Genomic DNA, 25,103 nt, shown 5'->3' on the forward strand with positions numbered 1-25,103 from the left:
AATCTATTGGTAAAATAGACGGTACCAATGTGTTCTACCTTGACTCGGGAACCATCCGGTAAACGGACATATAGGTCCGGTGGTGCAAGGGAATAAGAAGAAAATCTTGAAATATGTGAACATATATGTTTAGCGGCTCCCGAATCAATGACCCAAGGAGGATGAAAAGAAGAAGTGTACTTACCGGTTAGGTTTACATGGGTATCCTTGTTGGAGTTACCGTTGGATTGGGCTGCGGTGGCTTGCCGATTTCGGTCAAGGAGTGCCAAAATCCCTTGATATTGTTCATTGGTGAAAGAAGTTGCTGGAGGCACCCCCTGGCCCGTTTGGTCCGAAACCGAGAGGTTGATGGTGTTTTGGCGGTTTCGGTTCCGGTTTCTTTGTCCATAATTTGGTGGGTACCCATGGAGTTTATAGCAAGAGGTGACATCATGACCATGAATCTTGCAATTGTCACAAAAGGGTCGAGGGCGTTTAGTACGTTGCCTCTCGGATCCGTTAAAACGAGTTTGATTGTACTCGTTGCTTCCAACGGCAAGTGCCGCATTGTTGGAATCAATAGTCATAGGAGTGACCAAGTTTTGTTGAACCTCTTCTTGTTTAATAAGTGAATGGATTCGAAGAATCGAAGGAAAAGGTTCAATCAATAAAATTTGACTACGAATAGATGAAAATCTATCGTTAAGCCCTTGAAGAAACTCCATGGCTCTATCTTGATTAGTACGTTCAAGTAAAGAACGACCATGACCACATGTACAAGGCTCGGTGATAATCAAGGAATTGAGTTCATCTTGTAAGGCCTTGAGATGGGTAAAATATGTAGAAACGTCGGAATTATCTTGTTTGAGACAAGAAATTGCTCTCTTCAATTGGAATATTTTGGGAGCATTGCGTTGATGAAAGCGATCATATAGATTGTGCCATATATCAAAGGCCGATTCATCATATAAGATTGAATCGCGAAGAGGTGGATCAACGGAATTGATGAGCCAACTAGAGACGAGATCATTACATCGTCCCCGTAATTCTAATTCTTTAGGATTGGTGGGTTTTTCAATGCTTCCATCAACGAAACCAAGTTTAGCTTTAGCCCTTAAGGCCTTAGTCATTCCTCGCGACCATGAGGAGTAATTGTCACCGGTTAGAAGCGGTGTGATGAGAATAGTAGTAGGAGAATCCGAGTGGTGAACATCAAACGGCCCACTATTAGTGTTAGGATGAATTTGAGAGATCTCCGAAGATTCGGGAGTAGTCGTCTTTCAAAAAAAAAATTGAATTCTTTAGGCTCTTATACCATGTGAGAAGGTTTAAACCTTGAAGTAAACAACTCGATGAAACTCGAGGAAGACGGATGTGTAGAAGCCGAGAGAGATAACACTTCGGTGAGACCGAGTGAACCTTGAAGTTCCTCTCGGGTATAGCCGAGCTTGAGCAGTGTAACTCTCGGGTATAACCGAGAGTGCACTGTGGGATTTTCGGTGAAGCCGAGAACGATTTGATGATCGTCTCGGTTGAAGATCGAGTGACTGTTGCAAAGGCAACTCGGATGAAACCGAGTGGTGATAGTGATGGTCGAGTGAGAGGGAGAGAGAGAGCTAGGTAAAAACCTTGTTATTACTTTACAACTTGATGATTGCAACATTGAGTTTGATCCATATATATAGGATTCATAATAAGAGTTTTAAGTATATAAGATACTATATTACATGTTTATCTATACAATAATCCTATTAGAAGTTGTATTAGGAATCCGATAATGATAACAATCCTAATCCTATATGGATTCCTATAGCTTCAATATTCGTCCTAATCCACTCGGATAAACCGAGTGGAGTGGATCTCTAACACTCCCCCTCAAGTTAGAGCGGGAATGGAAGTAACGCCTAACTTGCCAATAATGTTCTTGAACGGTTCTGCTCCAAGTGGCTTAGTGAAGATATCCGCTAACTGGTTGTCTGAAGTGGTAAAGCGCGTGGCAATGACGTTGTCTTTAATCTTCTCACGAACGATGTGACAATCTATTTCAATGTGTTTTGTACGTTCGTGAAACACTGGGTTATCTGCGATGTGGAGAGCGGCCCGATTATCACAGTAAACTGTCATCGGGTCCGTGTGATTAATTCCGAAATCAAGTAATAAATACTTGAGTCATTGTAATTCACAAGTGAGAATGGCTAGAGCTCGATATTCTGCTTCCGCAGATGATTTTGCAACTGTTGGTTGTTTCTTTGATTTCCAAGAAAGTGGGTTATCACCCATCATTGTAAAATACCCGGTAGTTGATCTACGGGTTGTAGGACAGCCAGCTCAGTCTGAGTCACAGTATCCTGTGACATGGAGAGAGCTATCTGCTGATAAGAAGACTCCTTTATCAAGGGTGCCTTTCAGATATCGTAGAACGCGATGAGCAGCGTCTAGATGTACTTGACTAGGTGTTTGCATGAATTGACTGAGATTATTTACTGCAAACGTGATGTCCGGTCGTGTGACCGTTAAGTAAAGTAATTGGTCGATAAGACGTCGGTAAACTGATGGATCCGTTAAAGAAGTGTCGTCGGTGGGACTGAGGCGGAGCTTTTGATCCATGGGAAATTCAGATGGACGTGCAGCGGTTAGTCCAGAATCTTTGAGGATATCAAGAGCATATTTTCGTTGACATAGAAAAATGCCTTGTGAAGAACGAGATACTTCAATGCCAAGGAAGTATTGAAGACGACCTAAATCTTTTAGGGAGAAATCTGTATTTAAGAATATTTTTAACTGGGAAATAGCATGATCATTATTTCCTGAAATAATAATGTCGTCTACATAGACGAGAACGTAAATTTGAGTGGAGTGAGAGCAAAAAGTGAAGAGAGAGTAGTCACTTTTAGATTGAGAGAAACCACGTTCAGTGAGAACGGAGGAAAATTTTGAAAACCACTGGCGGGAGGCCTGTTTAAGACCATAAAGAGACTTATGAAGGCGACAAACGCTAGACTCCCCCTGAGATGAAAAACCGGGAGGAAGTTTCATGTATACTTCCTCATGAAGATCACCTTGGAGAAAGACATTGTTAACATCCAACTGGTGGAGGGACCAACCTTTAATGGCGGCAAAAGAAAGTAATACACGGACAGTGACGAGTTTGGCAACCGGAGCGAAAGTATCGGTATAGTCAAGGCCCTCGATTTGAGTATAACCCTTAGCGACTAGCCGATCTTTATATCGCTCAATGGAGCCATCGGAATTAAACTTGATCTTATACACCCATTTGCAACCAATGGGTCGCTTTCCGGGTGGAAGAGTAGTAATTGACCAAGTCTTGTTAGCTTCTTAAGCGGAGATTTCCTTGGCCATAGCTTCCTTCCAATGAGGAGATTTCATTGCTTGAGTGAAGGAGCTAGGTTCAGTAGTAGTTAACACCGAAGAGAGAAATTTCTGGTGAGATGATGAAAAAGAATTGATGGAAAAATAGTTTTCAAGTGGATACTTGACGGAAGAAGAGGTGGAACACACATAATCATCCAAGTGAGGTGGTGGTCGCCGAGATCGTGTGGGACGACCGAGGATTTCTACGGGGAGGTCAGTGGTGGCGTCTGTTGTCGGGGAGTCAGACGGGCCGTCGTCGAGGGAATTCTCGGCGCTAGAGGCAGGTGGTGTCCCTGGAGAAGGAGCAGCAGCAGAAGATGCTGAAGGCACCTCGGACAGAGGGAAAATAAGGGGCGAAGACGAGCCCAGTTCAGCAGGGGTGTCTGGAGGCACCCCTGCATCGGTGATGTTCCTGGAAACAGGAAGGGCAGCACCACTGTCATCGGTGGTGCTGCTGTGTGGCACGGACCGTGGAACGCCCGGTCGCCGGAAAGTTGAATGTATCATTGTCGTCGATCGTTATGAAGGGTGTTGGGCGATCGAGATGAGAAGAAGCAGCTGAGTAAGAGGGGTGCATAGGGAATCGATTTTCAACAAAAGTGACGTCGCGGGAGATGAAGATCCGTCGTGTGGAAATATCGTAGATTCGATAACCCTTCTGGCCATTGGGATACCCAAGGAAGATACCGGCGGAGGAGCGGGCGTCCATCTTGGTTTTGACCAAAGGGATACGTGCATAACAAAGGCATCCAAAAACACGTAGATGGGATAAATCAGGAGTAATACCAATGAGTTTTTCATGGGGGGATTTACCATTAAGGGTGGGTGTCGGTAATTTGTTAATCAAATAAACCGCGGTAAGAACACATTCTACCCAAAAAGAGAGAGGGAGATGAGCTTGAAGGCGTAATGAACGGGCTACTTCAAGAATGTGACGATGCTTGCGTTCAACTATCCCGTTTTGTTGCGGGGTATAAGTACAACTACGTTGGTGGACAACTCCTTTTTCAAGGAACCAACTTTGTAGGGATGAATTAGTAAATTCGGAACCATTGTCCGAACGAAAGGTCTTAATGGTGCAATTAAATTGCGTGGAGACATATTGAAAGAAATTCATAATCAATTTATTGGATTCGGACTTAGAATCCATGAGAAATATCCAAGTACAACGTGAATAATCGTCGACAAGGGTAAGAAAATAGCGACACCCGGAGGTGGAGGGAACCGGAAAAGGTCCCCATACGTCCGCATGGACTAACTCAAAAATATGAGAAGAGGAAGAAGTACTAATCGGAAAAGGCAATCGAGATTGCTTAGAAAGAGGGCAAATATCGCATGGTACTTTATTTGATAAAAAATTAAAATTCAAACATGGAAGTTTAGAATTAAAAAATTTAAAACGACTAAAAGAAGGATGGCCCAAACGGGAATGCCATAAAGAAAAAGACTCATAACTAGAATTATCTAAACTTGAAACCGAAAGGATGGGACGCTCCATGCGAAGGAAGTAAAGGTCATCATGAAGACTACCATGCCCAATCTCCGTCCTCGTTGTTCGGTCCTGAAAAAGACACAAATCACGGTCAAATAAGACGGTGCAACGAAGGGATTTAGATATTTGAGAAATAGATATGAGATTAAATTGAAAAGATGGAATATGAAGCACATCTTGTGAATAAAATCTATTGGTAAAATAGACGGTACCAATGTGTTCTACCTTGACTCGGGAACCATCCGGTAAACGGACATATAGGTCCGGTGGTGCAAGGGAATAAGAAGAAAATCTTGAAATATGTGAACATATATGTTTAGCGGCTCCCGAATCAATGACCCAAGGAGGATGAAAAGAAGAAGTGTACTTACCGGTTAGGTTTACATGGGTATCCTTGTTGGAGTTACCGTTGGATTGGGCTGCGGTGGCTTGCCGATTTCGGTCAAGGAGTGCCAAAATCCCTTGATATTGTTCATTGGTGAAAGAAGTTGCTGGAGGCACCCCCTGGCCCGTTTGGTCCGAAACCGAGAGGTTGATGGTGTTTTGGCGGTTTCGGTTCCGGTTTCTTTGTCCATAATTTGGTGGGTACCCATGGAGTTTATAGCAAGAGGTGACATCATGACCATGAATCTTGCAATTGTCACAAAAGGGTCGAGGGCGTTTAGTACGTTGCCTCTCGGATCCGTTAAAACGAGTTTGATTGTACTCGTTGCTTCCAACGGCAAGTGCCGCATTGTTGGAATCAATAGTCATAGGAGTGACCAAGTTTTGTTGAACCTCTTCTTGTTTAATAAGTGAATGGATTCGAAGAATCGAAGGAAAAGGTTCAATCAATGAAATTTGACTACGAATAGATGAAAATCTATCGTTAAGCCCTTGAAGAAACTTCATGGCTCTATCTTGATTAGTACGTTCAAGTAAAGAACGACCATGACCACATGTACAAGGCTCGGTGATAATCAAGGAATTGAGTTCATTTTGTAAGGCCTTGAGATGGGTAAAATATGTAGAAACGTCGGAATTATCTTGTTTGAGACAAGAAATTGCTCTCTTCAATTGGAATATTTTGGGAGCATTGCGTTGGTGAAAGCGATCATATAGATTGTGCCATATATCAAAGGCCGATTCATCATATAAGATTGAATCGCGAAGAGGTGGATCAACGGAATTGATGAGCCAACTAGAGACGAGATCATTACATCGTCCCCATAATTCTAATTCTTTAGGATCGGTGGGTTTTTCAATGCTTCCATCAACGAAACCAAGTTTAGCTTTAGCCCTTAAGGCCTTAGTCATTCCTCGCGACCATGAGGAGTAATTGTCACCGGTTAGAAGCGGTGTGATGAGAATAGTAGTAGGAGAATCCGAGTGGTGAACATCAAACGGCCCACTATTAGTGTTAGGATGAATTTGAGAGATCTCCGAAGATTCGGGAGTAGTCGTCTTTCAAAAAAAAAATTGAATTCTTTAGGCTCTTATACCATGTGAGAAGGTTTAAACCTTGAAGTAAACAACTCGATGAAACTCGAGGAAGACGGATGTGTAGAAGCCGAGAGAGATAACACTTTGGTGAGACCGAGTGAACCTTGAAGTTCCTCTCGGGTATAGCCGAGCTGGAGCAGTGTAACTCTCGGGTATAACCGAGAGTGCACTGTGGGATTCTCGGTGAAGCCGAGAACGATTTGATGATCGTCTCGGTTGAAGATCGAGTGACTGTTGCAAAGGCAACTCGGATGAAACTGAGTGGTGATAGTGATGATCGAGTGAGAGGGAGAGAGAGAGCTAGGTAAAAACCTTGTTATTACTTTACAACTTGATGATTACAACATTGAGTTTGATCCATATATATAAGATTCATAATAAGAGTTTTAAGTATATAAGATACTATATTACATGTTTATCTATACAATAATCCTATTATGAGTTGTATTAGGAATCCGATAATGATAACAATCCTAATCCTATATGGATTCCTATAGCTTCAATATTCGTCCTAATCCACTCGGATAAACCGAGTGGAGTGGATCTCTAACAAAGATGTTAAATATACAGACGAAGACATACAACTTTTTCACATAAAAATGTCATAGCAAGTGGTCCACAGGAAGCCAATGTATACTTAACACATTTTTTCGGTAGGCCAACGTATATAATTACCCATTAGACTCAAGGATCCATTTCACTCTACTATCTTATCTACTAGAGTTAGAGAGAGAGAGAGAAGGAAAGCAGAATCACATGAATAAGTAGTATGAAGATCATGTCAGAGGGAAAGTCATTGGATCTCCTGTACTTGTATAAAAACAAATCCAAATAATCCAGACAGATATCTACTTGGAGTCCAATAAGCACATCCTTTCTTTGATTGACCCCCTCACAGTCTTTCTTTCCACTTGTCTCCTCCCTCAATCAATTACTACCTTATTTTCATTCTTTTTCTACTTTCTATTTTTCTATTTTTTTTCTTTTTTTCTTTTATATGTAAATCCTAAAGCAATTTTTCTATTAGAAATAGACCATTGTTATTAAAGGTGTATTTTTTTTTTTGGGAAATTGAATACCATAGTTATTAAAGATGTACCTTATATCAAGAAAATAAGTGAAGAAAAAAGATAAATTAATAAGAAAACAAAATATCTGACAATTAATGGGTCCAATTGTCAATTTTCAAGGAATTACCATCTATTAGGATTGGACGGACCGAAAGATGAAATTGCAATGGATCATAACTGCGTAAGAGAGACTTCTCTCTATAGCTGATACTGGGACTCCCCCTAGGACAATGAGATCTTAATCTTTTTTCCAATGTGAAAAGACTAAAGAATCTCTTGTCCTGTTAACCACCTAAACTGAACCAACAATTTTGGATAAACACGAAAATGAAAATTTCTATAAATACAGAGACACCTAATACATCAGAATTAATCGTCGTTTTCGAATCAAGGGGTTTCTCCATAGCTTTTTATATTTGAGTGGAGCTCAATAGAAAGTACTAGGGAATGCACTAGTAGGGTCATTTATCATTTTCGATCTAAAGTATCTTTTCCATCAAAATAACGATGGACCCGTAACAACTAAATATGATGAAGATTAAATGACCAAGAGGTCAATTCTGTCTACCCTAATTTCTATTTATTCAAGTCGAGTTGCTCCTATACTCATCAATAGGCTCAATCACAACCTCAAATTCTAACCTAGCTACTGAGTAGGCTCAACCCACATTGTTTTCCCTTGCCTATAGAATTTGGATTGAAAAACAATTATCCTTTGTGAGCTAGCTAGTTGGATGCCCTAAATAGGCTAGGACAACGGTTTTAACTAACCTAATGGTGTGTTTGGATGGCGGAATCATGAATCCGCGAATTCATGAGTCCTTGGGATTCATGATTCCACGGATTCATGAATCCTAGTAATATTTTTTGGCTTGTTTGGCAACTAAGAATCCTACGATTTATTATTATTTGAGTATTTGTAAGCCTCTTTAGAAAAAATGTGATTTTTGAAAAAAATAATGATTTTGAAAAAAATAATGATTTTGTAGAAGGAAATACTTTTTTGTTGATTTTAAGTTTGAAATTTAGGTTCATTAATCTAAAATCCTAGCAAATCCTAGGGGGTAGGGTGGGATTTTGGTCCAATACAAATTTTGGAATTAGGAATCCTTAGGATTCAAGAGTCCTAGAATTCTTGGTAGCCAAACAGACCAGGGATTCATGATTCCTACCAAATTCCACTTTTGATAGGAATCCTACTTAAGAATCCTGCAACCAAACACAGCATAAATTCATTCAACTGTAAATATCAATAGCCTTAGAAATTTTTTAGATCACTCAAGTTTACCAGACTTTTACTTAACTAGCCAAGTATGTGTTCAAGTAGGAAAAGCCTTTAGTCATCTTAATTATGATTAGACTTGTATTAATGTCCACAAATGCAATGGATTCTAATATTCTATTGATCTTGTATTCTTGTTGTTATTAGACTAACTTTTAAGTACCATCATCAAGCTTATCAAACTACCTAAAATGTGATTAATAGTTTAACATATTATGGGGCTGATACCACAACTTATAAACCTGTATAGGAAACAATTGTAATGTCTCATCCGAATTCTAAGGTAGAATGGTTATCATATCGAATATTAATACTTAGTGCTTGAAAGTAAAGAGAGGAAAGAAACTTATTATGTACATCGATGTGAGCAATAATACCTAGTCTACTAAAACGAATGCTAGCATTTCTCTTCTCAGGTATAGTCTCATCAAAATTCTAATTTGTAATAATCATCTTTAATTCTTTTGAATTTTCAACTCTTCTAGTATGACTCGTTGAAAATACTGACTATAAATCGAATTATGCACATTTCAGATAACTTATTTTATCTAGTTGAAGGAAAAAAAAAAAAACCTCGAAATTACTTTTTTATCTCCGAATCCGAACAAATTAGATATCGAGATGAATCAACTTGAAACGGAGGAAACATGTCGATTTTAAAATAACAAAAATTCATATTCTAAGTATAGATTAAATTCAATGAAGAAGACAACCAACTGCAATTACAACAATATTTCAACCAACCCAACTGTGTATAAAAAGTATGTGTAGGTCCTGATTGGTTCAGTAAATTGGAGTCTTGTGGGTTTTTAAAGTTAGTAGTGGATTTAATGAAGATGGAAAATGGTAAAAAAAAATACATTGTTTTCAATAGTTTTTCCATTATTACTGTGATATGAAATTTTCCAATTTTACAGTTTCAATTATGAGGAGTAATAAACATAAAACCAGTAGTATTGAAGGTGACTCTGACAGAGAGTTTCAGAGTTATTTAACCCTAGCTACTTCAGGTATTTTTTATTGACATTTACCTCTTTAACCTAACCTGAAATAAGAATCTTTTCAGTTCTACTATCTCCCCCATTGGTTTCAGTTTTTATTGTCCAATTTGACCCATTAATTAGTGGTTCACAACACTAGTGGTGGACTTGTGGTGGCAGCTAGAGTGACCCTCTGGAGATACTGCTCATTAAAATTGACATGAACAACCGTCTGAATACAGGTGCCTGCCTATAAACGGGTCATGGCGATCTGCAACATCAAAATGCAGGTGTAACGTGGCACATTTTAGGACGTTGGCACAATCAGACCACCTAGGCGGACCTTGCGAGCTGATATGGCATAGACGAGCCTAATGCCCCTGCTAGATCACCAAGACACGCCTTGTAGGGTGATATGACCTGGACAAGCCTAATGGCCCTGCCAGACCACCTAAACACAGCTTGTAAGTTGACATGGGCCTAGAAAGCCCACGACTTGTGAACTAACAACAAGCCTATTCGCATTGACATACCACCTAGACACGACTATAAGCTAAAGTCGAGACAGTCTCGTGAGTCCATTCGCATTACCAAACCACTGAAACACGGCTTGTGAACTAACATGGGTCCGAACAAATCCATTGGCACTGCCAGACCACCAAGCTACGACGTATGAACTGACATGGCCCAACAAGCCGACAGACACGTTGTGCCAACATGGCAATCCACCTAACTTAAAGAGATCTATACTTGACCCATGCATGTATGACATGTGGCATCACCAAAATGGATTAGTCACTCTAACCAAATATTTTATTAACTTGTACCTCTATCTTACACCTTTAAGTTTGGACGAAAAATCTAGCCAACCCATGCATAAGAAAAATTAAAATAATAGAAAAGAGTTTTCAAATGCATGTTGGGTACAATATACGTGGACGAATTCTGCATCTGAATTGCCACATTACGCTAAACACTACCTATATTTGTGGTATATTAATTAGCAATTTAGAGATTTATCGAAGTTGATACATCCGTACTAGTTTATGTATATCAATATCGTACATGCCAATTTTCCTTAATCGAACTATGATGAATCCACCAAGATAAGGATTTGTGAATGCTTTATAACAAAGTAAGCTTAAAAGATTCAATGGATTGGAAATGGCGTATACTACAAAAAATTAACATTAAGTTTCATCTGTTTTGGGAAAACAATAGGATTTATTTCACCAACCCTCCATGTCGGTATTTGATCCAGCGGGCCGACCCATGAACCCAGAGCCCGCCAAGGCTTGGCCCGCAAAACTCCATCCTCTACAAGACAAGTAACTCATAACCGTTCATCAACCACCTGGTCCACTAGCCGAAATGAAATAGAGTCAGACTAGTCAGTATCTCGAGAAAAAGGCCACGTGTCGTGTTTTCGTCGTGCGTATACCAGTATTGTCAGTGTGAAATGAGTAGGGTAAACAAACTTATTTATCGTTTAGCGTGGTGCCACCATTTTTGCCCCTAGTACTGAGCTTTTTTTTACTTTACCCCTTGGCACAAATTAGCATTGAGTTTTACCCCCTACACATTGGTAATGCATTTTACTCCCTTAGACTTACTATTCTATTCCAACCACTAAGATGAGGTTTGGTAGGCAAGAAAGTAATATGTTATTTTCAACAAAAAAAAAAAAAAAAAGTAATATGTTTATTAAACAATAATCTGGCCGTGATTCTTGGTATTTGTAATATCTTCATTTGTTTTTTAGTTTGGGCGTTAATATGATTGATAGAGATGATATTCCCGTAAATTTATTTTAGATCACGAATTTAAAAATGATCTTTATGCATCCAAGATTTTACTGGAAAATCTTAAATGACCCAGACTCCGTATTAATCTTTACACGTCGGTTGCTGACGAAGGATCGCCAGCAGATTGCCGCTGCAGGCGATCCTTCAATAAAAAAGCTTTTCGTCTTCTTTATCTCCTCCTCTCACCACCATTAGAGAAAGATAAAATAAATAGAGAGAATAAAGATATATGGAGAAAGAAAAGAGGAAAGAAAAACGAGACTGAGAAAAAAATGATTATAGTAGTTGGAGGAAAAAGAAGTTTTTTTATGAGGATAATCGACCATAGCAGTCTGTCGGCAATCGAGTACTAGGGTGATCGACGTGAAGAGAAGAAAAGGGTTGGGGCGTCCAATATTTTCACACTCAAAATATTGATGTCCTTCATCGTTTTGAAACCTCAAACCTACGACCTTTATTTTATGCAAATCCTAGAGAAAGGGAATAACGAACCCACTCATTTCTTGGGTATAAGATTCCATCCTGTAAGAGGAGGAATATATATGGCACTGGAAATTCAATTCGTTGTACATTTCTTCGTAACAAGCGTTATTTTGTAGTTGAAGGAGTTAAAGTCAATAATCAATTAATTAAGGGGTAAACTCAGTTACCAACAAGTATTGAGGGGTAAGGTAAGAAGATCCTTAAGATTGCCAACTCAGATTGTGATGATATCATTAATAGGAAAAAGATTTCATATTTTCCATTTGAGATCTGATGGCTTAGAAAAGGAGAGTAGTAGTACTGTACAGGAGAGAGAGAGAGAGAGAGAGAGAGAGAGTAGAGAGAGAAAGTGGAAAGAGTACAAGATAGTTACAGAAGCTCTTCAATAGTCCGTTGCTACCTTTATAATAATCGAAACCCACTCTGAGAATTTTATTAGTGGTAAAGGAAAAACAAACTCTCACTAATTTCAAGTTTCAACCCAAGGAAGAAGAAAAAACAACATGGGAGAGGTAAAAAAAAATGAATCTCCTTTTTTATGATGATTTCTAAGTTTTTCTGTTTGATTTGATTTTGGGTGTTAATGTTTTAGATTGATTGTTTGTTTTTCTTTAATGGGTATTGATTTGATTTGGTTATTCAGGAGGAGAAGAAACCAGAGGAGAAGAAAGTAGAAGAAAAGAAAGAAGAAGAAGAAACAAAGAAACCAGAAGAAGAGAAAAAACCAGAAGAAGAGAAGAAAACAGAGGAAGAAGCAAAAAAACCAGAAGAAGAGAAAAAACCAGAGGAATCTAAAGAACCACCACCACCTGAAGAAATCATTTTAAGGGTTTTCATGCATTGTGAAGGATGTGCTAAAAAAGTTCGAAAATGTCTGAGAGGATTTGAAGGTAGTATTATTTTTCATGATTTCTAATTGATTTTGGGTTTTTTAGCTCTGTTTTTCTTGTCTGATTTGCTCTGTTTTGGTTAAAAATGTGAGCTTTAATGGTGGTGGTTTTTTTTTTACAGGAGTTGAAGATGTTCAAACAAATTGTAGGACTCATATGGTGATTGTGAAAGGGAAAAACGCAGATCCATTAAAGGTATTAGACAGAATTCAAAGGAAAAGTCATAGAAAAGTTGAACTCATTTCTCCAATTCCTAAACCTAAAACTGAAGAAGAAAAGAAAGAAGAAGAGAAAAAAGAAGAACCAAAACCAGAAGAAAAGAAAGAAGAGGTTTAGATCTCTCTCTCTCTCTAGTTTCTCTCTCATGTTCACTTACCCATTTCTCTTTCACTCTCTCTAGTTTTATATTAATTTCAATGATTTCTTCAGGTTGTGATTACAGTAGTGATTAAAGTTCACATGCATTGTGAAGCTTGTGCTCAAGAAATCAGAAAACGCATTCTGAGAATGAAAGGTAGTTCAATCTTGTTCAATTTCATCTTTAATCTTATTTTAGATTTCAATTTTAACAGATACCCATTTCTAATCTTTGATTCAAATTCCATAATCCATAAATAGAGATTCAAAATTGACCTTAATCAAAGTCAATTTCACTATAAATTGAATAAAAAGATCAACTTTTTCTAAAAAAAAGTTTGGTTTTTTTTGTTGTAGGAGTTCAAGATGTAATTCCAGATCTGAAGAGTTCACAAGTAACAGTAAAAGGGGTTTTTGATCCATCAAAGCTAGTTGAATATGTATACAAAAGAACAAGCAAACATGCAGTGATAATAAAAACAGAACCAGAGAAGAAAGAAGAAGAGGAAACAGAGAAGAAGACAGAAGAGAAGAAAGGGGAAGAAGAAAAGAAAGGGGAAGAAGAAAACAAAGAAAAACCAGCAGGAGAAACAGAAGGAGAGAAGAAAGAAGAAAAAGAAGAGAAGAAAGAAGAAGGAGAAGCAAAATCAGAAGCAAAACCAGCTACTAATGAAGAAGAAGAAGAATCAAAGAAAGTTGAAGTTGAATTAAAGAGGAATGAGTTTTATTATTACCCACCAAAATATAATATGGAATATGCTTATGCTCCTCAGATCTTTAGTGACGAAAACCCTAATGCTTGCTCTGTTATGTAAAAAAAAATGTTGCAGGAATTATGGAGTTTTAGAGGTAAAAAAAAGGTGGGAAAATAATGGAAAATTTAGGGGTTTTTTAAATGTTTTTTCTTCTGAATTAGTGGTATAAACCAAAAACATAAAACTACAGATATAACTGTAGAATTATGTGGGTCTTTTTCCTTTTTTTTTTTCTAGTCTTATATATATGTAGTATGTTTTGTTTATATATGAAAAAGAGCTTCTAGTTTGGGCTTTTTTGTTTTAGGGTTTTGGAGGAAGAACAAGTATGGTTTAAAGAGTGAAGAAATGGATCATTTCGAGTTTTTTATTCATTTCCTAGAGTTACAAAGGATTTTGACAAAAGAAAGTCCCAGCTGATGTGGCGGTTGTGATATTCATCTCTCAACGGTCTAGATTTGGTCAAAGTTTCAAACCACAACCGCCACATCAACTGGGAACAATCTTTTGTCAAAATCTTTTGTAACTTTAGCATTTCTCTTTCTTAAAACCTCATTTTCTTACTAGTTTTTCAAATTTAGTTAACTTTTTTTTTTATGTTTCAAATCTACATTTTTATTTGTTAGGGAGATCGCATTAGTAAGGTGTTCCAGATACTTACTTGTGAGAGGAAATCGTTACAAATAAAAGTTTATCTAGTTTTCAGTGACGTAATCTAAACTCATATAATACAGAGATAGTAGAGAACAATATAACTGAAATAGTCTACATTATCATAACTCTATGTATCAAACTTGGGCGGAATTTTGAGTGAGATGCTATCCCATACTCAACCACCTTGAAAACTCTTATAAGTTGCAAAAAAGAAAAACTGAAATAAAAAATCAACTTATTTTTAAGTGAAAGTAGTTTGGTAATTGGGGCAGAAAAAAAAAAGTAAATAAAATGTGAGCCGCTCTTTACTTTTAAGTGGGCAAGTTTCAAAAAATACCCTCTAACTGTACCCTTTTTAGATCCTACTATGTCACCAATAGGCCTTGACTCAGATCTTCCTGCCATTCTTTCATAACTGAAATATATTACTACTATTTACTAGGGTACATTGTGGTACAGTAGACATTATTAAGTAAAATATGTAGGCAATAATATCATTAATCTTTACTCAAAAAAAAAAATCATTAATCTTCTATCTAAAAAGATGCTATGTTTCGCTAGTATTCCGGATGAATCTTGATCGATAGCGCGACTGGAGGAGATCTGAATAGAGTAATCTCGTCATAATCCCAATCAATCGGCCGAGATCCGTCTAAGAGACTGGCAGGACATATCATCTCTATTGATCTTCTATTTGAGTTTCTTTTGTAAGTTGTGATGTTTAAAATATACAACTATATTATGTGAAAAATGTAGCTGACAAATTTCAGATTTTTCTAATACAAAAAATTCTAGATTTACAGATGGTCCAAATTGACTATAAATTTCTTACAGATTACAAGAGACGCACTTCAGTTTGTGGTTCGTGCGTGAATTTTCCTCGAAATTTTATAATGAACAAAAAATTTTGCATACATATTCCTATTGCTTAAATATGTATGTGTACATACTTTGTAGAGTCTCTACCAAATATGTAAGAGTGAAAACCTATTTTTCATAGAAGTTGAATTCAATTTTAATGGCAAAATTGAAGAAAGGTTAACAGTTTCTTTCTCACTTAAAACCCAAGTAATGACTCCTTATTTTCCTTACCTTTCTTACAACTTCATCAAAACAAGTAGATGTTGACTGTGATCACCTAGGAATTAGGAAAATTAAGAACTTATTTAATATCCTGGGGGTTTTCTTAAACCAAGTCAAATTCTCTGATTTTATTTTGGGAGACTTCATTTATTTCCTATTCATATCTCCTAGGCTTAATTTAGTACACAAACCAGGACACAGAGAAATTTATTTTCTTCATTAAATGAGGAGAAAATTAATTTCTTCAAATAGGGATGGAAACTGATTTTCATTTCTGTCATGAATGGAGCCACCACCACTGCAGGCAGGAGGAACCTGTCTAAATCTGACCCACACTACTAAATTTGGTCTGACACACTTTGATTGTTAGTAGGTGCAAAGTGGTGGTGGTGGGGGCAGTGGTGGTGGTGGTGAGTTTTGGAAACCTTTTTTTTTTTTATCTCCAAGGGTTTGTGTTTTGTTTCACCTTGGAATTAATGTGATATAAGTCGTGGGCGAACCACCAATCCAAGTTGGCCGTCGGTTCCTGCTGTTATAGAGCTATACTCTATCCATCCAAATGTCACGTAGATCAGAGAAGGGTTCCTACACCCGAAAGAATATGAACAATTTGTATGCAAATTCCGTTTGTAGACGTCATCAATCAAATTCTTCATTTTTATACTGTTGAAGAACGCAATCAACATGTTTCAACTACCATATTTTTCACGAGTCTTTCACCCTGAAAACCGATTAGCCATCCCTCATACACACAAGTACACAACATACACAATATTATTTATTAAAATAATTTTTTATTTTGGTCGACTATTTTCTTTAAAAATGCAGAGGCTTGATATATTGAAATTAGTCCCACGTGATCGTACTGTCCCTTTATAGGGTACTTTTGGCTTTTGGCCCCTCTCTATCTCTATCTAATTATTTATAAGTAGTTCAACAAAAAAAAAGCTATCTAGAATAAGTTGTTGCGGGGACGAGATTATAATATTTATTCTAATATAAATATTTTAGTAGTTTACAGAAAAAAGGGGATTATAATAGTGGTACTTTTTCTTGAGTTTATTACACCAAGCCCTCGGCAAAGAAAAAAGATATGGGAAACTCTCTCGTTAGTAAAAAAAAATTAGGATTTAGTAGAAGTAGACTGAAGGATTACGTGTTATGTACGTGAATGTTCAGTAATGGATGGTATAAAAATTATTCACATTTTATAAGAAATTACATTATAATAACACTTGTTTAAATTTAATTATCTTTTCTTATGTATTTTACAGGCACACATATATAGTCGATAGTCAGAATAAAAAATGCCTCTAAATTTTAATGTTCAGATCAGATTTACTGGTAATTAGTAATCGTGAGGTCAGAGTTAAAACATTTTAAGAATTTGAAATTCAATTCAGATTTTACGATCAATTAGCGGAATATCTTAAATATTATTTATGTGTGGTACAATTAAATATTCACTATTTGTTGAAAGAATCCTTTATCAACTTGTTCTGATATCTTCATCAAAAAAAAATATATTTAATGTGTCTGATGTGGAACCACATGGTGATTGTACTTGATCAAGCTGAGATGTCAATGTTTGCCTCTACTTGTGGGACCTATGCTTAATTATTTATTAAGGAAGTACCCTGATTTCTAATTATTTTTATTATGGTCCCCAGAAAAAGGCACATGGTGTCTCAGTCCAATCTTCTTATTTTTCATTGTTCTTTAAATTCTGCCCATGCTCTTCAAATGTGGCAGCTTCCTATTCAGTACGAAAACTCGAAAAAAGTTTTTAATTAAGATGATATATGTTTATTTACGGTATGAATCTAAGTCCGCCTTGTCTAAATGTGAGTGGTCTAAATAAAACTCTTTTAGTTTAACCATTTACAATCATTATTGGTGTAATTTTACCGATTCGTTTCGAATGTTATATGAATATAAGAAGAGTATGATTATGTGAAAGAACATAAAAATCACCTATTAGTGTTAGCAAAAATGTGTGAGGACAATCATTTGAGGTCACATGTACCTCAAAAGGTTTTGCTTTCATTTTGGAAAGATTTAATCAAGTTTTTCATAAAGTTAGGTAAGCTTCAATTCTTTTTTTCTTTATGGGTTAGTTCTTGTTTTTCAATTTTCCTTAATTACATTTTGTCTTGTTTTCTTTCCTCCAAACTGTTGTCCTTCCTTTCATCATTTTGTCTGTCTTTATCTTTTTGCCCATATCCATATCAAGAATCGTAATACCCATCTCATATAGTCATATGGTACAAGAAAACTCAAATTGTAAATCATAAGGACTTAGTTGTAAATATGACAACCGAAGTTGTGTTACACCATTGAATATCAGAAGTCTACAACTCTATTAATAGTATTCTTTTAATCAGTTTGAACGATCATGATATTCACTTAGCACGTAAAAGTCCGAGTATATGAGACATGTGGAAAACAATACTAGTGTACAATTTTTGCAAATTGAGATGGTTAATTGGATCTTCAAAATCTACTAGTAGACAAAGGGCTATCACTTTCCAAAGCAATATGGGATTTTATAGAAAAACATCAACCGACCCATATAGGTTTTTGTCAATTCGAGATAGTTAATTGAGACTCCATTACTCCAACCTTGGATTCCAAATGGAAGTTAGCCTAATGAAAGAGGTCCTAATTTTGGAGGGTAGCTTTAATATAGTTGCTAAGCATCTAATCAATTACCTACCTATATCCCCATTTTTACCAAAAAAAAAAGGGTGGTCCCTAAACACCTTTTGATTTCTCTCATCTCTCTGTATACAAATGTGATATAGGTCGAAAATGAAGGCCAAAATCACCTAAAAAAATATATCGAACAACTTGAAATATCAAATCAACATATACATCTGAGCGTCCAAAATCGTCGTTGTTGATTCCGTTTTTAATTGATATTTCTCAGAAAATTTCAGTGCATCTATCATTTTTCATAAAGTGTGGGTAATTTTCTTTCTAAATATATCTTATTTTGTTTTGAAAAAAAATGGGATTCCATAAGGGTAACTTCTACAACTAACCTCACCTAACATATACATGGTTGTGACTTTAAGTAACTTAATTACTACACAAATTATAACCAAAGAGATGTCATTACATTAATATATAATAAAATAATTGGTTTTGCTCTCGGAAAACTCGTTTTAAGATTAAGAAAAGTGTGTTTTTCGTGAGTTTAGAACAAATCTCAAACCATCAAATTTTCTCTTTTCTTTATGTATTAATCACTTAAACTATTTTATTACAATTGAGAGCTTTGACATATTATGTATTAAACACTTAAGCTAACCCTATTTGAAAAATCCACTAATCTTAGTGGAAAAATAAGTTCGGGCCGTATATAGAATCTGTGCCCCCGATCTCTCTCATGTTTCAGGCCCAACCAGTCCAGCCTCATTTTGTACTGGGCTGTTAATGGAAGTTCGGCCCCTTAAATACGACATTGGGCTTCATAGTTGTTATTGGATCTGTTACCCTTGGCCCAGTAAAGTTTCCAAAAGTGGTTACGGCCCAATGGCGTATTGTATCCCACTGTAGTAGGAACTTCGACCGTCCATTAAGAGCTACAGAGAGAGATATGACCAAGATTAGAACGGTTGATTTCGTTTAGGTGTAGGATCAAAATAATGACATTTGACGACATGACATGACTTATTGTAACATAATATGATACGAGAATATCAGACTGCAAAGTTTCTTCCATTCATAATTTGTTCGTCAACATCGATGAAAGTGTATGGTAGGTATAGAAAAACTACAAATACGAAAACAATAACAAGTTTCCATAATGCTCTATATTGGTGAAATATAACACCAAAATGTGTAGGAATGACTCGAATGAGGGTGCCAACTCCTCAGAGAAAACACAAGTACATAAAAAAGAATGCTACCAATATATATATAAGATTACATTTGTTTTTGTTTCGATATCCATTCAGCTCTAGCTCGAACTATTTCAGACTTATCGTGTTGCATACGAATTAGGTGTATGCTTTTTAGATCTGCATTAGGCATGCTTTCACTTTTGGCATCTTGAGCTAAAATTACTTCCATATGTGTTAATGACTCTAGCAAATTTGATTGTCTGCATTCTCTTCGAAATTCCAATGTCATACTTGTTAGATAGTTATCTTCCAATACTTTTATTGGTACACTCTGCAAATAAATATCAACTCTTATCAAAAAAGGGTTATTAATATATATATTTGCACGAGGCAAACGAGTGATATACCTCCAAAATCCATCCTATGTACTTGACATTGTTTACATGTTGATTCGCGTCCATATCGCTCCATCTTGGCTAGATTCGGCCAAAGGAAATGGTGGTTAATCAACAATTTAGGCTAAATACAAAGAAACTTAACTTATCATATATACGTACTGCTAAACCCGACCGAATACTCTCTGCAGTCTCGTTACTAAGCTTATCGATCTTGTTGTTATTGTCGCTTGTTGATTGAGAAATTGCAGCTCTATCTAAGTAAAACGGTTTCACTTCTTCCCTTACTTGCTCTGGCATCTTTGACAATTTTCTTGTTTCTCTATTCATGATCACCCAAGTACTGCATTATTTCGAAGAACAAGCAAATGAAATCGATTTTTTTAGTTAATGCTAATGTTTTCTTTAGCCCATTAAAGAGACAACCAGTAAGAGAGTGGGTCCAAGCTAGGATTAGTACGTCTCACCTTGTTGCTCTAGTTATTATCTTTTGGGTTTTGTTATCTCTGATTTCCCATTCTCTACGCATTCCATTTTTCCCAGCCGAATCAACCCAAGTATTAACTTCCACAACATCTCCCCTGTCCATTCCCAAAGAGAATTACGATTAAACGATGACAAACGGAAGTTATAAATGATCAAAATTAGCTAAGTTAAGATGAGATATATAATGAAGAGATATAGGGAGTGTTTATACCAAGAGCTATATTTTTCGACTTGTATATGTATACGAGTAACTACCCAAATGAGCTTCCTGAGGCTCATTTCGCGAGTCGCTCCAAACCCATCACCAGCTAGCCCCGAGCTCATTACATGGTTCAAGGCTGTTTCCTGCATTCATGTCGAAATGAGCTTAAGTTTTGTAGTTTTCATGATCCAAAACTAAAACAAAGATAAGAGAGAAAGAAAAGCTAACTTGAAGGAGATTCATGAGTGTCTCCATTGTAGCGGTTTTATCGGGTCCTATCTCATAAGACCGAATAACGAATAACTGTCTATAAACATATCTTCCTTCGACAAACCTCCCTAGTTGAAACTCATGAACCGGGGCGACACCCATGTTGCTTTCTTGACCCGGCTCATGACTTTTTTCGACGTATGTTCCATTAACTTTCCTCCCATTGATCTTATCAACTTTTTCATAAGCTCTACTACTTCTATTACTACTTGCTCTTAGAAACAACCCTTTTCTTCCCTCATTATTCTTCCTTCTCCAACCCCTAAATTCTGCCATATTTCTTTGAATGTCTACATTTTTCGGGTTCTCCCCTTTATGATCACATAAATTGTTTGTAGTGAAATAAGATCGAAAATTACCCAATGTTGCCATTTATGTCTATGATCATCTACTTTGGGAAGAACTTGAAGGAATATAAGTTAAGATAGAAAAGAAGAAGGGATTTTAGGTTTGTGTTTTATGGGTAATGTTGGTTTGATTTTTAGATTTTTTAGCTCAACTACTTTAATGGGTGGAGGAGAATTTGAACAAGTTAATGGTAAATTAACACGCTAAATTTTGAGAATTTTTTTAATGGTGTTTCAATTGTTTAATTTCTTGGCTTCTTTTAGGGGAATTCTATTAATAAAAGAGAAATAAATGTAGAGAAATGAGGGGAATTCTCTCTCTCTTTCTCTCACAAAATTGAAGATGGTGATTAAGGTTTGAAATATGTAAAATTAGGTTGCTCTATAAATGAGGGAAGCCATTAGAGAAAATATTGGAAACTAATGATGGCTGAGGTTACCTTCTCACCCACCCACAACATTGTCATTTGGATCCTTTTTTTTCTTTTGAAAGGACATTTGGATCCTTTAACGCCCTAAAAAAAAATTCTTATATGCTATCTAGTTTTTTTTTTGATGAAGGATATGCTATCTAGTTACTACATAACGTCTTTCAACAAAAAAAAAAAAAGTTACTACATAACGATTTCAACAACAAAAAAAAGATAAAGAGTTATTTCTTTTTTGGCTTCCTACTTTGTGACCAACTTCTTTTTTGGCCCCCTATTTTTCATAAATTCAAATTTGATCCCTATTTTCAAGTAAATATCGTTACTACCCTTCCTAATTTCAAAATAAAAATATCAAAAAAAATATTAAAAATATGAAAAAAAAGAGAAAATTTTCCAGGTAATTATGGCATTTACTTAAAAATAGGTGAGATGGAAATATCCCTTTTTTTTAATATTTTTATATGAAATTAGGAAGGATAGTTATGACATTTACTTGAAAATAGGGGGCAAAATTTGAATTTATGAAAAATAGGGGGCCAAGAAGGAAGCTGGTCACAAAGTAGGGGGCCAAAAAGGAAATAATTCAAAAATAAAAATAGTTACTACGTAACGAGACTTAAGAGACGAAAATCTCCGCAAACTCTAGACAAAAAATCTTATGTGGCTTACTGTAATTCGTTGTTTAGTGAATCAGAATTTTTAAAAGTACGAATTACGACAATCTATATAAAATTGCTGCCTCGATTCTGTCTGGTATTTCTTGATCCCTAGTATTTTTTCGAGTCCTAAAATCATATACCATAATTTATGTGGGATAAATTAAGATAATAAATTACAATCCCCATCCCCCACGTATTAAACCCGCCTGCCTCTTGTTTATTTAAAGGGACTTTGGCCGATGGGAGACAAAGAAAATTTCAGATATTTTAAAAAATTGGGTGGGAATATCTGATTTTGCCCTAGATCCTCGCCATTACTTTATGGCGGCAAGAGTCACCGATAAACTGTCGTCGCCACGACTTCTAAAAAAAGAATCAGACCAGTATCGCTTCTTCTTCCTCCGCTTTTTCCACCACCGCCATCACCACCTTCAACCGCCACAACTGTTTCACTCTCCTCTTTATGAATACATAGGGTTCCTACTCTTCTTTCAGGTTTGAGAGAGAGAAATGATGGTGGTGGAAGGACAAGAGGAAAAAAAGATGTGAAGTTCTTTTTTGAGGGGCTGTCGAAATGACAGTTTATCGACGACTTTTGCTGGGTGGGAGAAGAGAGGAAAAAGAATATCTGAATGTTTTCTTGAGGGTTGTCAAAATAACAGTCTCCCCACGACTTTTGTCGGTGATGAGGGTTTGGGGGAACAAAATGTTTTTACCACCCAAGTCCTTTTACTCCATATTTTTTTTTTCTAGTTTTCTCACACGACAACCGTATTCAACCAACTAAGCTAGGATGTGTAAATAGATGAACTAATGTGGAATAGTTATGACCTAGAAGTCGCCAACTAAGTCACAAAGGTGTTGCTATGATAAACTTGTGAGAGTTTAAGGGCCCTCTACTTCTCTCTATAAGCATACAACAAATTTCAATTTGGGGGTAAAAGGGGAAGGAGATGACTTTAACATAAATCGGTCTGCCTTTAGAACTCCACATGATCCCCCGATAATAACTAGTATATAGATAAGGCACCACCAAAAGTCTTCAATTCAAAACTTTCTAATTATTAGTCTCAAGAATTTTGTTACTTGGAAATCAGGAAATGGACTAGGAAACCGTTTCCTCCCCAAACTCTCTTTTGATTAAATACTACTCCTACTATATATAATGTGTATCATGAGCTTAAGTGATTTCATAATCACAAATTAGTCTATTCAAGATTAATTTCTTTCGTATCTTCAAACTCATCATCATGTCGAATACTAAAATTGCTTCGAAACATCTTCCTACTAATTATTTGGCAAGTTTTGATAAGTTTGTACTACCCAATTGTAATGGCGGAATATCTGAATTATTCGTTCAAGTCAACTTAATAGAGAAGAAACAAAAGCAAAGGAGATGGTCGAATGACAAAGGAGAATTAATCAAATATTCGGTAGAAGAAGACAATGAAGGAAGATTCTTCTATATTATTCTTAGATAGTTATAAAGAAACATGTGAAGATTATTTTATTGACCGCCTTTTTGCTGACTTAAAACTTAGTGAGAATGCCTACACTTTGATAGAAGGAGTTTCAAGTTATATTTCTCAAGAATGGGAGAACGTGGTTACTAAAGGAGAGATGGATTCGCTTAGGGTAATAGTGAGTATTGAGGTTCTACACATCGAAGAACTCCAACATGAAGTGGAGAAAGTTGCAGAAAATTACATGAAGATAATCGACATATCTAAGACAAAGAGACCCATAACCGAAGAAGAAATACTAGACAGAAAAGAAAATGGACATAATTTATTATAGGGAGAAAAAAGATAGTTATAGGACTAAGTTCTTGATGGTCGATTGTCGATATATTACAAGGTTTTAGATTCATATTTTTGTTATTCTTTATGTAAATTGAAGTTATTTTTTTTAGTATACTTTTAAGAGAGCATGAAACCAAGGGTTGTTTGTGTTAATGCTAAAATGCTCGACCGCCAAACTAGGGCAGCAGCTCTGATTAAATAGAAGAAGAGATGCAAAATTACAGTTGAGTCCTTATAAGTGTAAAACCTAAAGAGGAGACCCTAACCGAACACATAGTGAAAAACACACCCATAACTAACTATTATCTCTTTACATTAACACCCCCCCTCAAGCCGAACGGCCATTAACGAGTGAGAGCTTGAACTTCAGGTCGATAAACCTTGGGGATGACAAGCCTTTGGTGAAGATGTCTGCAACTTGTGATTCTCCTGGCAAATAATGAACTTTGATATTACCAGCTTTGACTTGTTCTCGAACAAAGAAGAAATCAATGGCAGCATGCTTGGTTTTCGAGTGTAGAACAGGATTGAGAGAGAGATAGGTGGTGCTGATGTTATCACAATAGATCACTGGAGTTGATGAAGATTTAATCCCCAATTCGAGTAGCAAATTTGTCAACCATCGAATCTCAGCACAAGTATGAGAGACAGCACGAAATTCAGCCTCTGTTGAAGATCTCGCCACAGTTGGTTGAGTTTTGGATGTCCACATGATGAGATTGGGTCCAAGAAATACACAAGAACCAGTTGTGGATCGTCGATCATCCGGTGATCCAGCCCAATCAGCATCGGAAAAACCAAGAATCTGGTGACTTGTTGCTCGCCGGAAGCAGAGACCATCAGAAATAGTACCTTTTAGGTATCTAAGAATTCGTTTAGCTGCAATTAAGTGTATTGAAGAAGGTCGACTCATAAATTTAGATACCTGATTGACTGCATAAGCAATGTCTGGTCTTGTGATTGTTAAGTACTGAAGAGC

General features: G+C 36.5%; 3 protein-coding genes across 3 annotated transcripts; 1 reads left to right on the top strand and 2 right to left on the bottom strand.

The window, feature by feature from the left end:
* Positions 1-4,243: 4,243 nt before the first annotated feature.
* Positions 4,244-6,752, bottom strand: LOC147553503 (uncharacterized). The gene is made up of 2 exons (XM_086670383.1): positions 5,215-6,752; positions 4,244-4,912 (listed from the first exon to the last, which is right to left on the bottom strand). Exons 1-2 carry the CDS (start codon positions 6,137-6,139, stop codon positions 4,878-4,880), a joined length of 960 nt encoding a protein of 319 aa, XP_086526509.1. The 5' UTR covers positions 6,140-6,752; the 3' UTR covers positions 4,244-4,877.
* Positions 6,753-12,123: 5,371 nt separating this feature from the next.
* Positions 12,124-14,253, top strand: LOC147553504 (heavy metal-associated isoprenylated plant protein 7-like). The gene is made up of 5 exons (XM_086666019.1): positions 12,124-12,457; positions 12,589-12,835; positions 12,957-13,165; positions 13,265-13,349; positions 13,550-14,253. Exons 1-5 carry the CDS (start codon positions 12,449-12,451, stop codon positions 14,005-14,007), a joined length of 1,008 nt encoding a protein of 335 aa, XP_086522145.1. The 5' UTR covers positions 12,124-12,448; the 3' UTR covers positions 14,008-14,253.
* A 5,135-nt stretch (positions 14,254-19,388) lies between these two features.
* Positions 19,389-21,591, bottom strand: LOC147553505 (palmitoyl-acyl carrier protein thioesterase, chloroplastic-like). Its single transcript, XM_086672570.1, has 6 exons — positions 20,844-21,591; positions 20,625-20,758; positions 20,395-20,508; positions 20,090-20,270; positions 19,940-20,008; positions 19,389-19,863 (listed from the first exon to the last, which is right to left on the bottom strand). Exons 1-6 carry the CDS (start codon positions 21,255-21,257, stop codon positions 19,615-19,617), a joined length of 1,161 nt encoding a protein of 386 aa, XP_086528696.1. The 5' UTR covers positions 21,258-21,591; the 3' UTR covers positions 19,389-19,614.
* Positions 21,592-25,103: the final 3,512 nt, after the last annotated feature.

This window comes from Eschscholzia californica, unplaced genomic scaffold, assembly GCF_041429995.1.
Source record: "Eschscholzia californica isolate CP2 unplaced genomic scaffold, dmEscCali1.0.p SCAF_3, whole genome shotgun sequence".
NCBI classification, from domain to species: domain Eukaryota; kingdom Viridiplantae; phylum Streptophyta; class Magnoliopsida; order Ranunculales; family Papaveraceae; genus Eschscholzia; species Eschscholzia californica.